This window comes from Heloderma suspectum, chromosome 3 (genome assembly GCF_057233095.1).
Source record: "Heloderma suspectum isolate Gila_16-S chromosome 3, 16-S_ref, whole genome shotgun sequence".
Classification (NCBI taxonomy): Eukaryota; Metazoa; Chordata; class Lepidosauria; order Squamata; family Helodermatidae; genus Heloderma; species Heloderma suspectum.
Genome location: NC_139460.1, coordinates 211452315 through 211469673, shown reverse-complemented (window position 1 = coordinate 211469673; position 17359 = coordinate 211452315). Strand labels below are relative to the sequence as shown.

At 42.4% G+C, this 17359-nt stretch overlaps 1 protein-coding gene and 1 long non-coding RNA gene across 4 annotated transcripts in view; one reads left to right on the top strand and one right to left on the bottom strand.

Moving 5' to 3' along the window:
- Nucleotides 1-448: 448 nt before the first annotated feature.
- Nucleotides 449-17359, top strand: part of DNAJC12 (DnaJ heat shock protein family (Hsp40) member C12) — a 27186-nt gene continuing 10275 nt past the window's right edge. The window contains exons 1-3 of one of the 3 annotated variants that reach the window (XM_084845407.1): nt 5141-5428; nt 8731-8809; nt 15591-15730. In XM_084845407.1, coding sequence (XP_084701533.1) covers nt 5351-5428; nt 8731-8809; nt 15591-15730 — 297 coding nt within the window. In that variant the 5' untranslated portion in view covers nt 5141-5350. Of the gene's footprint in view, nt 631-5140; nt 5429-8467; nt 8597-8730; nt 8810-15590; nt 15731-17359 lie in introns of those variants that run through there. The other 2 variants (XM_084845408.1, XM_084845406.1) reach the window with 2 other exon arrangements.
- Nucleotides 11364-17359, bottom strand: part of LOC146350683 (uncharacterized) — an 18473-nt gene continuing 12477 nt past the window's right edge. Inside the window, exons 3-4 of the long non-coding RNA XR_014789355.1 lie at nt 15634-15719; nt 11364-14804 (exon numbers count right to left, since the gene is read on the bottom strand). This is a non-coding gene — a long non-coding RNA (uncharacterized LOC146350683). The remainder of the gene's footprint in view (nt 14805-15633; nt 15720-17359) is intronic.

Genomic DNA, 17359 nt, shown 5'->3' with positions numbered 1-17359 from the left:
ACATGGTTACAAAGCTACCTCTTGTGTTTTAGGATTTTAAAACAGTTCTCTGTTTCTTGGCTTTGGAAAGGAAAGTCCAAAGCAACTTTCTTTTTCTTTTTTCCTAGGCCTGGGCTGAAGGGAGGGGTCCTGGCACTAGAGTTCAGAAACTAGGGTTCAGAAGACCACTCACCTCTGCCACCCCGCGAAGTTCGCGCCGGCTGGATCCTACCTGCTGCCAGCCGGGTCTGGATCCATCTGCTCACTCCACTGCTGTCCGCTGCCGGTCTGCAGACGTCATTTGTGTCCCTGCTCTTTGCTGTGATAGGCTATGTAAAGATTTACGTAGCCTAACATGCGAAGGGACAGGGACACAAATGGCATCCACTACGTCATTTGCGACCCTGCTCTTTGCTGTGATAGGCTATGTAAAGATTTACGTAGCCTATAACAGCAAAGAGCAGGGATGCAAATGGCGTCCACTACGCTGGATGCCATTTGCGTCCGCAGACCGGCAGCGGACGGAAGTCCAGCAGTGGACGGACCTGGCTGGTGGCTCTGTGGACTCGCCGTGTAGTGGAGCTGGCTGGGGAGGATTCCGGGGGGAGGAACGGATCACCTCCCCCCCCGTGGACCCCCCAGCGGACTCAGGTGAGTGGGGTTTGTACACCCCTAGTTACCCCTTCCTCAGAGGCAAAAAAATATATTTCTGGTTGGAATATTTCAATAGGACATCTAAATCTTCTAAATCTTAAGTAGCATTACGTGGATAATTTGTTACATTAATTATCTTTCTTGAAAATATTATGCCACTGCGTTTAATCTTACCCCCCCCTTCATTTCAATTGATTCTGAGTATTTTCAAAATTTGATTAGAGAAAGAAAAACATTGAACGTGAACTAGTAAACGCCAATTGATTGTTACTGCCCCTTTGATTGTTCAGTTATTTTGATATGTGCCAAAGACCAGTATGAAGCAACTGGTGTTTGCTTTTTGGAAACTGAGTGAATCTTTAAAAGGAGAATCCTTTGTTGTGATATTCCAGCCAACTGTGGGTGCTCTCATAGGTCTATACCTGGGCTGTGGCCTTCTGTTGAAAGCTACTCTGATGTCAGGTTATACTGGGAGCATTACTCATTGGTAGTGACGGACACTGTGTCTGTTAACAGGCCAATTCTAGAACTTGGACACAGTTGGGATATGTTCTCAGACTCGTATAACCCTTGTTTTTATGATGTGACTGAGGAAAAAGGTGATAGCTCAGTGGCAGAGCACACACTTCATAAGATGAAGATCCCAGATTCAGTCCCACAATATCTCCAGCTAAAAGGACTTCACTTAGGAGGGCTAGGCCCAAGGCCTGACAGAGCCACTACCAGCTGGAATGGACAGCACTTGGCTAGACGGACTCATCAGAAGGCATAATAATATATTCATATACAAGCTGTATTTCTAGTCTGAATTGATCAAGCAATGCTTGGCTAGTTCAGGGTAAATGCTGTTATCACTGCTTTGGACTATAGAGCACGTGACCTGTTTAAGGTGTGCTACATTCTTGTAGCTTTGATTGGATTGTCGGTCACTTTGGGATTTCCCTGGATTCAGCCAATAACAACTTGCACAATTCTGCTGCCATCTTCTTTGCTGGACTCTCTATACTTCAGACTGTAAATATGGTATCAGTGTTGTCTCAGGTGGAAACCTCCCCCCACCCCCTCCGCACATTCAAAACTAGCATGCTGGGGAGCAAACTAGTCTAGAACCTTTTTTCTAACATATAAGGAGATGTTTCGTTTTGAAATGTGAGGGAGCATTAGAACATGTAAATCCCCCACATGCAACCATTTTGTCCACATCTGTCAGAACGGCAAATATTAGATTTCATCATCTTCCACGTCATGCTTGTTCACTAAGTTGTTAAAAACCTTGTGCAAACAGTATTGTAGGCAGTGTTTTGTAACTATGTAGACAAACTAATGGCAAAAATTCATTTGCAGTTTGGCATTTCTTCCCCTGCGTTCTTTGTTACATTAACTTTCATATTGTATTAGATATCCTTTAAAAGTATTTCTTTCACATATTCTACTAAAATCTCTGCATTCTATTTTTTCCCCTTCTTGTAGGTAGCAGGAACATTATTTATAGGTCTCCTACAATCTGTGGCCAGAGGTAGAATTTTAAGTCCAGGGCACTGGAAAAATTAAGATTCAATATCGGGGATGGGGAACCTTTTTTCTGTTGGAGGGTAATATGTCAGGAACCACATGCTGGCTGTGGATGACACCAGAGCCACCCCTTTTCTCTCTCCTCCCCTTCCTCCCTGCCAGAAGGCTGCTGGGGAAGGATAGTTCTTGCCAGAGGTCTGGCAGATGGCATTTGCAGATGGCTTTTGAAATTAGGTGGAGGGCCACATATGGTACTAGGGCCACAGAGTGCCCATGTATCCTTTTGTGTCTATTTATTTAAAGCTACAAGCATCTTTGACCCATATGCTGACATCCATAGTTCACCTGGAATAACACACATATTTCCTGAGGTTTGCAGATCCACAAAATAGGAAGCCTTTTGACACATCGGCAGAGATAGCTAAAGCCATCTCCTTATTAATCAACACTTCTCTAATCCATCTCCCAGATCCAGAAGATGAGAAGAGATTCTTTCTGTTTACATGCCGCTCCTTTGATCGGTGAAACCTTGGGTCACCCCCGCCGCCAGACATAATAAATATGGAATATGGTTCTTTATCCCTTTGGCTTCCTGGGTGTGCTGGTCCCTCCAGGGTGGTCCCTTTGTCCACCCAAATATGCTGTGTATGTTGCAACTCTCTAGGTGACTGCTGCATTGTGTGCATTTACTTCCAAGAGTTTAGCATAGGCTACCAAGCTTTTCACTTTATTTTTAAGTACCCACTGTGCTTTCCCTTGTCTCATTATTTCTTTTAAGAAATATTTGGACCAGAGGTTTGAATATGAGTTTCTGGCAATTCCAACTGAGGCTTCCCTTCCCACCTGCCTAGCCACTCAGGCCTATCTACCTGTGTCTACTTATTTGCACCCTATGGGGAAGTAAGAGGAAAGCAGGTTGCCTGCCCATAGTGATGGAAGGCCTCAGCTGATTGCTACCTCATCCCAGGCAGATAACTAGCTCGTTGTTCTGGGGAATCCCTACCCATAGTTAGGGAATGGGGCGAGGGGGTGGGACACATCCTACTGATCAGATAGAAACATGGGGCTCCTTCACACCGGGCCTTTATCCTGAGATTGAGATTGCTCCTTCATGGAAGTTTGTGGGCTTTTTACATGATGCAGTGGCCTGGCTGTGACCCTCCTGCACTAAATGCCCTTTGTTCTGTTTTTAAATAGATCCCAGATAATGAGCTATCAAATTCCACTTCAGTTTCCCTGGTCAAAAGAGTTAAAGCAGGAAGAAGAGGAGCAAGATCAATGAAAGAGAATAGAAGACTCAGATATAGGGAGGGGGTAAGGGAAAAGGAGCGCGTGTAAAGGGAGTCAGTTGTGATCCTGCATTTAAAGCGGATGCAGAAAGCCCTGTTTTAAATGCAGGGTTTTAGGCTGGTGTCGAAATGCCCAGGTACAATTGGCTCACTTCAAAAGGCAGTTGTGGCGTGGCGAATCATACCAGCCCATCCCTTTTCTATGTAATATTATATAAGCGGGTGTTACTTGGCTGATGACTAAAGACAACAATAGTGTGTCCTAAATGGCATTTTGTGTGTGTGACAAAATCACCGAAGGATGTAGATACCAGGCCTCACAGCATTCTGTATGCACCTATTGCCCTGTTCAGTGCTCTACATTTTGGTGGCTTTCTCATGTGAATATTTGTGGTCAAACCTTTTTGTGACTGGTCTTGATGACAGTCTCAGACTCTTCTCTCTTCCTGCCCATTATCCTACCCTCTGTCTTTCATGATCAGTATTGTTTGAACCATTGCACCCATTCATCTGCTTGGCAATTTGTTAATTTCACCAGTAAGTTCTGTAGCAGTGGTTAAACCAGCTTTACATGCAGCAAATTGTGTGCGTGTGTGTGCATGCGCGTGCGCACGCATACACACATGCAAATTCAGTGGGGCCGGGATTCCCAGAGGAGGAAGTACATGTGTGGGGAAAATGCCCAAAGATTAGTGTGGGACAATAAGGAATAAAAAGTGAAATATGACAAGGGGCTGGTGCAGACACTCCATGTGTATGCTGGAGGAATGAAAATGAACAGTAGGTAGATTACAGCCACTAACTGTAGTCTTGGGAAAGAACTCCGGTCTCTAAAATATCCAATGTTGTTATGGGCATATTTTCAGTGTCAGCCACACTGATTCAGAGTGCCTAACACCTTGAAACAAAACCATGACTTTGCTGATGTAGCCAAAACGGCAGCCCAGGAACTAAGAGGGCCAGGACTGTTGCCATAGCCCTGAACGACAACGCTCACAAAAAACACACACCTTTTGGTACCTTTCCTGCACCTCTGGTTTAGCAGTGCAGTCCTAAACCAGTCACAGTGGGAAGCTTATGTCTGTGCATGATATTAGATTACAGTGACAGTGGAAGCTGCCTTATACTGAGTCAGACCATGGGTCAGTCTAGCTCAGTATTGTCAACACTGACTGGCAGCAGCTTTCCAGGGTTTCAGGCAGGAGACTTTCTTTGCCCTACCTGGAGGTGCTGGGGATTGAACCAGTGACCTCCTGCATACAAAGCATGTGCTTTACCACTGAGCTACAGCCTCTCCTCTATTTCATAAAGTGGGAAACCAGCATTAGCAAACAAAACAAAGCCCCCAGTCTTTTCAAATTCTTATTTTCCCATCAATGAGTAAAGTGCCATGTGTGTTGATGGTATTTTATTAGTAGCACTAATTAAGGCATGAGAGTAGAAATCCTAGGTGGTTTTGATTCTAAGGGAAATACCTTTTTAAAAGTATAGAAGTTTAATCCATATAAAATCAGGCAATTTCAATTTAAACACTTAATTTGCAATAGTAACACTATAGGGAAGAAAAAGATTTTATACTATCCTGAAAGCTCTTTACAGCTACAAACATGAATCACGTAGATGGATTATTTTCAAAAATAATCCTGGGAACTACAAATCCCATGGAGCTTTGCAACTGTACATTGTGTTCATCGTTTGCTTCCACCAATGAAAGCAAGCTAATTCGAGGGTGTAACTTCGTAGTCTCGGGTGACATCTCAGTGTATAAAACCAGCTGCAGAGAAACTTAAGCATCATTGCATCTATCAGGTCCCTCGCAATTCCTTCAATTAGCCCTTGGCTGTGTAAAAGACATCTTTAGTCTTCCTGTATCCCGGTTTTGAGAAAGCAGAAAAGTACGTGCCAGATTGAAACAAATGGATGCAATTTTGAACTGCAGACTGGAGGACATGGAAGATTACTACAGTTTGCTAGGATGTGATGAACTGTCTACTGTAAGAATAGTTCTTGATTTTTTTTTATTGTTTCCCCTTGCGATTTAATTTGGTTTGGGCTTGTGTGTGTGTGTAACTGGATAGTATACTTTGTACTTTTTGAAAAACATTTCTTTAAGTTCAGCCTGTTGGACCTATCTGATATAATAGCTGCTGAAAACAATACATTTATGCACAGCTTTGTTTTGATAGTATAAATATGCTTATTGGGCTCTGGGGTTATGTAAATATGAAGCAGTTTTGAAAGTACAATTTGGCGGCTGCTAGAAGGCTATTCATAGCGCAATCTAAGGGCATCTCTACACCAGCCTAAAATCCTGCATTTAAAACTTCAGAAATAAATTCTACTGCACTCAGTGGAGCTTACTCCCAGGTAAGGTGCATAGAATTGCAGCCGGAGTGTATATGTTTTAATGACTATTTCAAATGTAATAATTGTTGACTATCTTATGTGAACGTTGACAATCCCAGGTGAATTTTGTGAATGTCCAAAACCTCAGAGATACAATGACTAGTGAATGTTGATGGCTACTTATATGTGATTATCAGCATTTACTGGCGTATGTTCAACAAGCAGGGTCATATTGAAGTGAAGGCTGTCATTCACAACATTGGTCTGGGATTTTCAACATCCATAGGTGACTGTCATGATTCATCAAATTTCAACCTCACATTTAAAAAGTTATAGTTATATCTATAGCATTTTAACCCTTTTCAATAATTGACTGAAGGTTTTTTCTTCCTTTTTGAAACATCCCATCAGCTTTTAAATGTGGCAAAATCTAAGGTTGGCATTGATTGCCTGGTGATCAAAATAGTTGTTCACCTGAATCATCATCATGAGGTATACTCAAAGTATACTATTGTCTGAACAGCACTTGTACAACAAAGGAATCCTCTGCTTTGTGTGGTTGTCCTCTGGTTATGTTAAAATTTGAACCTTCGATAAATTGTGTTGATTCAGGTTGTAGCAGGGAAGGATGTAGTTACAATTGCTCTATTTAAAGTGAAGCCTTACGGTGCACAGTGGAAATCCTTGATGACCATGAAAAATGTACAGCCTAGTGGATTTTAGGTGTAGTTTAACTAGGATTTTTAACTTTGCTGTCTTAATAATTAAATATATGATGCAGCCAAAGAGTTGTGTTGTCTTTAGATGTGGCTAAAACTGTACTAGTATTGTTTATCAGCAGTGTTCCAGCTGATTGTTTTAATTTTCACCAAAAGCTTTTGGAGAAGATAATATAATTGGAGAAGATAATATAACTTCTTGCAGTATAAAAAATTGCTTCAAATGTTCACTGAATTGGCTTCCAGAAAGAGCCACTTAATTTTTGCCTTATGATGTGGCTTATTTTTGTTTTGGAGTAAAGCGATTTTGGATCTGATGCACTACAACAGTTGTTTTGAACAAAACAAGTGGATAGCATGCCATCCTATTATTTATTACGTTTCTATACTGTCCAATAGCCAAAGCTTTCTGGTCAGTTCACAACAATTAAAACCATAAAATACAACATGATAACATTCAATATAAAAGTTTAAAATTGCAGTATAAAATAAAAACCAAAACCAAAAGAAGAGCTAGCAGCAGTGCAAAGATTTAAAATACATTAACATATTTAAAAATGCCTAGTAAAATAAGAAGGGCTTCACCTGGTGCTGGAAAGAGTGTAATGTAGGCGCTAGGCAAGCCTCTCTGGGAAGCTCATTCCACAACCAGGGTGCCAGAAGAGAAAAGACCCTCTTCTTAGTAGCCACCCACTTCACTTCCTTTGGCAGGGGCTCTTAGCACTATTGAAGACAATCTTATGGTCCAGGCAGCTATATATAGGAGGAGGTAACCTGGCCCTAAGCCGTTTATTGAGACCATTGAAATCAACTGAAAGCAATTTTATCCAGTAGCTTTTTACTGGTTTTGAAATCTGATCCACTGCACAAGAATGATGAAGAAGGAACAGATGTTGATCACTGCAAACATGAGTAATAAGCATGAGAGACTGCTGAGAACCATAGTACACTGTGATCTTGATATTTTCAGCATAACAATTTAATTTTTAGAATCAAGTCTAGATATATTGGAAGATATGTGGTTGGTTGGATCCAGATATAGTCATTCTTAGACTAGACCCATTGAAATCCATGGTACTTAATTTAGTCATGACTAATTCAAGTCCCATTGTTTTCAGTAGGTCTACTCTAGGTAGAACTAAATCTGGATCCAACCCATAGTGTTGTGCGCATGTGCATTTACAATCCATGTTCCTTTTACTGTGATTGTTCAGATGGTAATCTGCTCCTGTATACCCCATTTTGGGCCACAAGCTATTTACTGTGATGTCTGATCTTGACTTCCATAGGTTTGCTCCTGTGGTGTGTGGATTGTGTGGTGTGTGGATTGCAATCTTGTGCCTTTATTTTGCTAGGTGCTTTGACCTCCAGCCTTCTAGCACAGAAAGGGTTACTCGATTACATGTTACCTACATGGGTGTAAAGGGAAATAAATGTCCACCCGTATGCATTGTTGTCTGTGAAGATAGTACAAGTGGCTGTTTCGCTGCAAGCATTCATGTTGGGAAGCAGAACCTACTGCCAATTACAGCTTTCCAGCACATATATATGCTGTAAAATCAAATGGATATAATTGTCATCGCTTTTAATTTATATGCCATTTTTCCACACAGTATGCCCAAAGCGGCTCACAACACAAGGAGAGCAATACAAACACAAGAATGCAAATCACTACATCGATTGTAGTAATACATTATTGCCATAAAGACCCAAACAATTCATTTCACTAATACTAACATAATATTTTAAATTAATGACAAAATAGGCAGTATCAGTCATTAAGACAACATATCAATGTATATTATTCAGTAATGCATAAGCCAAAGACACATGCACCTGACTTTTCCAATGCATTGAGGTATTAACAGACAACCAAGAACCGCCCCTCCAAAAGTCTCAAATGCAAGAAAGAGCAACTAGGCTTCTTACACCCTGTAGCCGCTGATCGCTGCAATGCCCCACTGTCGCATTCTGGTGCAGTTCTGAAGAGCTCTAGCAGAGACAACGGGGGGTGATGTTCAGTCTGTTCCGTTGTGCTCTGGATGTTCCTGCTTCATACACAGTGATGATGTGTGCATGTTTCTCCCCTACATTTGTGTAAGTAACAAGTTGCATGTGAAGTGTCAAGGCCATGGGTGTTTTCCTAAAGAAGGCAAGTTGCACGCAACTGTCCTTCAGTTCATTGCCTCAGCATTAATAATGATAGGTGGTTTGTCTGTTTTTCTGTCTAGGCTGAACAAATTGTTTCCGAGTTTAAGGTTAGAGCACTCGAGTGTCATCCTGACAAACATCCAGGGAATCCGCAAGCTGGTATGTGGTTCCCCCTCCCCACCTTTCTCTTCTAAAAACTAAACAGGTAGCATTATGTAGAGTGGAAAAGCCAGTTCTAGCTTCAGGATTTTGGGGGCCTTGGGCGCCCTCCTGTAACCTGGAACAGGAGTGGAGCTCAGACCTAGAATTTCCTCATGCTGCCTTTTCAGGTGGCCTGTGCAAAGTGAACTAGTCGCCCTGCTGTTGTCGCCCTGCCTAGTTGGCCCTTGGCAAGTGTTGAGGTCCATACAAATGCTCAGCCTTGCCACCTGCTGGAGCTGGCTTGTTTCCTAATACTTCAGCTTATTCATATTTATGTGGTAGACTTCCTTATCAACAGCAAGTTGTAATATATTGCACTATTCAAACATTGATTCTGGGGGGGAATAATAGCTCCTCTATTTTCTAGCATGGTTGGGTGGCAACCTATGTTTAATGGGGTGGCTTACAAACTCAAATGCATAATTTCCACCTTTTAAAAAAAATCATGGTGCAGGTATCTCTCTCCAAACTAACTATAGCTAAGCAACAACTTTGAGGGGGGAAGTTTTTCAAGCTGTAACTGTTAAAATGTACATGTGTTTTTTTGAGCAAGAAATAGCCATCAGAAAATATGCAAACTTGGCTTTGTTTTGGTCTACGTTATAGAGGCTTCCTGTGGTCCAAATTATTGAAATGGTTGTATTTGCAATATTTTTTACACATTTTGTTTTCTATAGATAGACAGATATAGTGTGTGTGTGCGTGTGTGTGTGTGTGCGCGCGTGCTGATGTGAAGTACACTTTATACTGTCTGTAGCCCTATGCAGATAACTAATCTGTGCATGGCCAATGAATGGAGTGGAGGTTGTGCTTGCTCACCCCCAGCCCTTGAATATTGATCAGAGGAGCCAATCAACATATGGAGGTCAGGGTCAGTGGTTGCGATCCTATTCCCACTCTGCATGTACATTATTTCCAGATTAGTCATCTGCACCGAGCTAAAATACCAGTCTAATAAGAATGAAGAAATGCTGTCTAATGGATAGAACTTTTGTTCATGCACTGGGAAGCCATGGCCAATTGCCTTTCTCTCTCTCTCTTTTTTTAATGATACACCAAAGGGGATTGAAGGCAGGAAAATAGTACCCCTCTGAAATCTGAGCCCATTCCAAGTGCTTACCATTAGTTCATAAAAAGGCCAGCTCCAAGTCTGATTTGATTTTAGTTGGACTTGCTTCAAAAGTAATGATGCCCTTAGGCTTGGGGTAGGTGACACATAGGCGAACGGGCAAATTGATAACAATTTATGGGCTGGTGATGGAGCGGAAGCAGAATCATTCTGGTCTTCCTTAAGGTGTTCAGAATCTTCCTTAAGGTGTTCAGAATCATTCTGGTCTTCCTTAAGGTGTTCAGTGGCCAGTATTTTGATACAAACCTAGAGATGCTTACCTAAAAGTAAGGGCCATTGAACTTGGTGGAGACTACTTCCAGATAAGCACGTGTAGAATCCAGTTGCAAACGGGTGATGACCTATTGGTTTCCATGGGGCCACATCATGGGAGCTGTTGCTGTTCCTAAAGGCTAGCTACATGTTGCATGGAAATACATGCAAAGGAGTCACTCTTCTTCTTCATCTTCTTTTTTTAAAGCTCTGGAAGGGGGCAATTTTGAGCAGAGAGATGGCAGGTTAAAGCTGCTTTATCCCACTTCTGAGCTTGCTTTTTATTCCAATTTGCCCCCAAGTGGCTTTTCCCTCCCATAGGGTTCAAAATTGGGTAAGCACAGATTTTGAACCTCAGAGAGGAAAAGCTGTTATGAGGGGCATTTGGTGTGGCGACACGGTGGAGCACCCACCCTGCCACTTAACCACTCAAAATCCCTGTCCAGAGCTGTTGCCCTTAAAAAAAAATGGTGTTGAGTATCTGTTAATACACATTTGCATGTAACGTGTGGTTAAATAACAGGAACCCAGGAAGCTGCTTTATACTGAGTTAGACCATTGGTCCGTTGAGCCCAATATTATTGACATTGAGGCTGTTCACATGACACAACAGCTCACCGTGGGTTATTTAACCCATGGTGAGGCTATGGGGCATGTGGGTGTGTGCGGCTACCATTTTGAATATGCAGCCCCATTTGGCCGTTGTCATATCATGTGAAACTAGTGAGCACGGATTATTTGAGGGTTAAACAGCCATGGCTCATCATGTCATCCAAACCTGGCCACTGTCTGGCAGCAGCTCTCCAGGGTTTCAGGCAGGATCCTTTCCTTGCCCTTCTGGGAGATACTGGGGATTGAACCTGGGACTTTCTGCATGCAAAACAGGGGCTCTACCGCTGAGCCATGGCCTGTCAAGAAGTCATTGACAAAACTATTATGTAATTAAGAGTAATATGGGTGCGCCACCTACAAAACACATCTATTTTGTGATCATGGTTCCAACGTGTGTATGTCTACATATGATTCACGTCATTACTAGATTTAAATTGCGTATCTCTTTCATCGAAATTGCTTACTGTACAAGAGTTATCAGACATCCAAAGAGTGGGGGGAAGAAACACAACGGAAATTAATCTGTGTGTGACGTTTAATTTATGTTTTCAATCCCTGTTAGCATTTGAATTCAGCATATTTCAAAAGACATATCTGTTTAGGTAAGCTAGCATAAATGAATAACCATCATCGCCATCATGATCATATAATAGAAAGGTGACTCATAGATAAAATATAACCTTTATACAGATGGTTACTAAGGATGTGGCCCTGTGTTTCTATTAGTGTAAGGAAATGTTATTTTCATTGGAAAAAATGAGGTCCATGATATGATGAGCAAGTAAACACATTTTGTTTTAGATATAATATATGCAAATTAAACACAGGAGGGAACTCTTTGAGATATACACAATAGTCTGGTTCTCATGTAACAACAACCCGTGGGTTGTTTAATCTAAGGATTGTCAGGGCTGAGCGCAAGTGAGCACACTGCCCGTTGGTCATTTTCACTTTGCATTCACTTTCAGAACAACCCTGTAATGTCCCATTCCTGGGTTGTTAGTTGTGACGTCCGAACCCGGCACTCTGGGTTGCTGAGGGTTAAACAACCCAGAGTTTGAACCCATATTTTATTGTTGGGTTAAAACTCTGGGTTGTTTAACTCTCAACAACCCAGAATGCTAGGTTCTGATGTTACAACTAACAACCCAGGAACGGGGCATTCTTGGGTTGTTTCAAAAACCAAATGCAAAATGGAAGTGGCAGTGGGCAAGAAGCAGCGTGCACACTTGCTCCTCCACAGCTCCACCAATTTATGGTTTGATCCATGAATTGGCATTATGTGTGAACCAGGTCAATACGAAGTATCTTTGGCTGGCTATTTCAGTGCTTCCATTGGGATGGCCTCTTCCATTTCACTTGAATCAAATATGGCTGCCTTTTGTGACTAGTCCTCATGACTGCATTTGAAATCCTGAAAACCAACTTAAATATTCTTCCCTAAATTGAGCTTTTATGGCCGCATTTGACTACAAGAAAGTTCAAGCATTGTTCTTCTAAATGGAGAACGAAGGGAAGGATTTTATAATCAAGATGCTGGGTATATTCATGCTGGCATATTTTCTCCACCTACCTGCACTTCTTTTTCTTCTGTCACAATATATCACTGATTACAGTGTGAGATGCTTGTCCAGTTTGAGGCCCAGTTCACATGTCACAATAACCCAGGGTTTGTTTAAACCCTGGGTTGTTCTGCATGAGGCAGCGTGCCAATGTTCTGAGTTCAACAACCCAGAGATGGTCTGTCCCTGGGTTATTTGGGATTGCACATGAGCCCAAATCTCTGGCTTGTCTCTCCCCTGACAAGCCAGAGAAATAATGAAACAACAAACCATGAGTTATTTCTCTGGCTTGTTGGGGGACAGACAAGCCAGAGGTCTGGGTTCAGATGCAACCTGGTTCACATGTAATAACTCAGAGTATGCGTTGTTGCCTTACCCAGAATTTACCCATGACTTGTCTGCCAGGTGATCACACAAAGTGCAAGTTGTTTTTTCAATTCCTGGGTTGTTTGATTCCCTCCTACTTCGCACGCTCCCTCCCTGTATCTCAAATGCCTTTGTGGCATTGTAGTAGTGGCATGTACAGTGGTTGGAGGGTGTTTTTAGCACTCTGCTACAGAGGAAGTTTTTTAAAAATTGCCTCTGTTGCCTGGGGAAACAACCCATGAACAACCCAGGGTTCTGAGTTCACACATAACGACAGCCTATAGTTAAACAACCCAGAGCTCACAGCCCAACAACAAACCTTGATTCTTTTCCTGGGTTGTTCGTGGTTAACAACCCATAGTTAACCCATTGTTCTGAGTTTGCATGTAACCATAATCCATACTCAACCCACACTCTGTGTTGTTGTTACGTGTGAACCTGGTCATTGACAAGCAGCCCAGGGATGGAGTGGCCCTGGGTTGCTGAGCCACTCCCACTTGCAGCAGGAGCACTCAGGCAGCATGTACCAGCAAGCTGCCTCGTGCTCAGCAACCCAGGGTTTAAACAAACTTTTCTATTTTTAAATGAAAGTTAATACTTACTTTGACCTGATTCGCACTGGTAATGGCAATTTGTGGGTTATTTAACTCACGGATTGCTGAAACCTAGTGGGAGCGAACAAGCATGCTGCCTCCAGTGTGCCCATTGCTTCTGCTTTCAATTAGCAACCTACGATCACCCCATTCACAGGTTGTTATCATGACTTCCAAACCCAAACATTCTGGGTTACTTAGGGGTTAAACAACCCAAAGTTAACCCATGGATTATTGTTGGGTTAACTCTGGGTTTTTAACCTGTAAACAACCCATAGTGCCCAGGTTCAGATGTCACAATTACAATCTACGAACAGGGCGATTATAGTTTGTTAATGGAAAGCGGAAGTGACGAGCATGCCAGAGGCAGCGCGCTCACTTGCTCCTTCTCATCCTCAACAACCCATGGGTTAAACAAGCCATGGATTATTGTGACACATCAGCCGGCACTTGGTGTTAATGGGTGCAAACTTTCTCACGATTAGTCTTGACTAATGTCTTGCAATACCCCCTTTCAGTTTATTTTCCACCATGGTCTACTCCTCTCACTATGGCTTTGGAGTGAGTTTTATTGAATTCATTTGGACTTACTTCTGTGCAAACATGCATAAGATTGAGCTGCATGGCTGGAGACTGAAATTCTGTATTTGAGAGAGCTGAAAGTGGTATAAGAAAGAGCACTTTGTGTACTGTACACACATTAATTTTGTGTCACTCTTAAAACCTTTCGTCAAATAGGTTTTTCGGGTTTTGGGAATGATACAAAAACCCTTTTGCCAAAGGTGAAAGTGGGATTTGTGTCAGTGTGTGTATGTCATGGAGGATAAGGCTACTGATGGCTACTAGTCATGAACGTTGTATATTATGTCCAGTATCAGAAGTGGCATGCCTCTGTATGTATGTATGTATGTATGTAGTTATTTATTTATTACATTTGTGTACCGCCCAATAGCCAAAGCTCTCTGGGTGGTTTACAAAGATTAAAACATTTAAAAATACAATATACAGATCTTAAAAGCCAATTCCCTAAAAAACACACGAACAGAACAATATACAAGAACATATATCTAAAACAACTTCAACAAGCAATCTCAAAGCAGACAACCATAACCATACGCCATTCCAGGATCAATTAAAACTCATCATATGCTGCCAAACGCGTGGGAGAAGAGAAAGGTTTTAATCTGGTGCCGAAAAGATAACAATGTTGGCGCCAGGTGGGCCTCGTTGGGGAGATCATTCCATAATTTAGGGGCTACCACCGAGAAGGCCCTCTCCCTTGTCGCCATCTTCCGAGCTTCCCTCGGAGTAGGCAGCCAGAGAAGGGCCTTAGATGTTGAGCATAGCGTACGGGTAGGTATACCGGTTGCTGCTGAACATTAGGGGGATGGTTGCACTTGTGTCCTGCTGTGGGCTTCCCACAGGCATCTGGCTGGCCACTGTGGGAATAAAATGAAAATGATAGGCCTTTCCATCAGATTCAGGATAGTGCTTCATATGTTCTTTATGTAACACAAGCAACAAATCCTTCTTTCAAATGTCTTCAACTCTCTTAAGTAATGTGTAGGGGGTAGAACATTCCATTTTTTGCTTTGGCCGTTACAGATATATTTGGAGAGCAATCCTTTGGTCCCTGGGACAATGTCCCAGGGACCATAGGATTCTTTGGAGTTCCCCCTTCTGAGGCTGTAGAAGGGGGACTCCAGTATCTGATCCCCCCTTGCAGCCACACCGGCTGTTCCTGAAGTCATAAAAACAGCCTTGGAGAGGTCTGAAAGGGGGTGTGCTGGGGGGAGGGGGGGAGAGGTGAGGCCAGGATATGAGAAAAACCCAAACACAGAGGATGGAGAGGCGAAAATCACCTCCATCTCCTTCCTGCCCTCTCAGCAGCAGGTCAGCAGGGTACTGGATACACAGAAAACTCTGAGTTTGGACGCTTCCATTTGATGAGGGCGCAACCTATAGGACTGTGCCCTTGGAGCATTTGTGTTTCTGGGTTTTTTTAACTGCTTTCTAAACATGGGGGCAGTTTATTTAGGAGTGAATATCAACTGACTAGTGCAGGCAACTGAAACTTCAAAGCAGCAGGCCAACCCTTCTCTTGCTGTAATAAAGGCAACAGCAGTATGTGATGTTGGTGATTCAAATTCTTACAAGGAATTAATTAATATGTGAAAAATCTTGGAATATTTTTTATAAAGCTTTCTTCCCTCTCTGGTTTACAGTGGAGAATTTTCAGAAGCTCCAGCAAGCGAAAGAGATTCTTACCAATGAAGAGAGCCGAGGTCGTTATGATTACTGGCGGAGAAGCAAAATTACGATTCCATTCCAGCAGTGGGAGGCTCTGAGCAACTCTGTCAAAACAGTTAGTTTTGGTTTATGCATCAACACTTCCTGGGGAATAGAATAATTATGCCAGTCTGTGGGAGGGGAAATTTTCTACTGGGTAATATAGTTTGGGTGAGAGGGGGGATGGGAATTTATTTTATTTTATTTTATTTATTACACTGCTGCCCAGTAGCCAAAGGTCTCTGGGTGGTTCACAACAATTAAAACCATAAAATACAACATGATAAGATACAATATAAAAGTTTAAAACTACAGCTTAAAATAAAAACAACAACCAAATACAACCTAGCAACAGTGCAAAGTTTTAAAATACAGTACCAGATTTAAAACAGAAACTGAAAAATGAAGCACAATTTGGCGCTAAGTGAGCCTCTCTGGGGAGCTCATTTCGCAACTGGGGTGCCAGATGAGAAAAGGCCCTCTTCTTAGTAGCCACCCACTTCACATCCTTTGGCAGGGACTCCCAGAGAAGGACTACTGAGGATGATCTTAGGGTCCAGGCAGGTGTACATGGAAGGAGATGATATTCAGGTAATATTGGGGTCACAATAACAGCTGTTTTTAATTACAACATAGGAACATCTGAAGCTGCCTTATGTCAAGGCAGACCATGGGTCCATCTAGCTCACTATTGTCTATGCTGATTAGCAGCAGCTCTTCAGGTTTCAGACAGAGTCTTTTCCAGCCCATCCTGGAGATACCAGGGATTAAACCTGGGACCTTTTGCATGAAGTGTAGTACATGGGGAAAGATTTAGGGAGAAATTCCAGAAAAATACATTTTAAACCAATGAAGCCAAATGACCTTCTCTCTCTCTCCCTCATGTGTGTGTGTGTATATATATATATATATATATGTGTGTGTGTGTGTGTGTGTGTGTGTGTGTATATAATCAGGAGTGGGCAATGTGAGGCCCTCCAGAAGTTGTGGGACTGCAGCTCCCATTATCCCTCCCTATTGGCTATCCTGGCTAGAGCAGATGGAAGTTGCAGTCCAACCACAGTTGGCAGGCCACACTTTCCCCATCCCTGGTGTATATATAAACAAGCTTATTTGGGAAAAAGTGAGGGAAAGGAAGAAACAGGGAAAGCAACAAATCACATACAGAGACCTTCAAAGAAAACCAATGAAGTCAATCTAATTCAAGTAGTTATGTTCTACTTGCTTGAGTAGAGTCTTGGATTGCAGAGCATGGGTAGAATTCTTTGCAGGAAAGTGGTTCTGAGTGTGTGAGAAAGAATCATTGGATGCTTGATTTGGATTGTTCTGAGGAGATAAACTGAGTGGATGCCTCACATATTTATGGTAATTTGAGACCAATAAAAGCCATCTTCTTAAAAGAGATGGGTTGTTTGGATCACTGGTGAGAGAAGGTCATTCTCTGGAAGTAGATAACCAATTGAAAATTTTGGTTGTTGTTGTTCAGTCGTTCAGTCGTGTCCGACTCCTCGTGACCCCATGGACCATAGCACGCCAGGCCTTCCTGTCCTGCGCTCTCTCCCGGAGCCTGCTCAAGTTCATATTCATTGCATCCGTGATGCTATCTAGCCATCTCATCCTCTGCCGTCCCCTTCTCCTTTTGCCCTCAGTCTTTCCCAGCATCAGGGTCTTCTCCAGGGAGTTTTCTCTTCGCATTAGGTGGCCA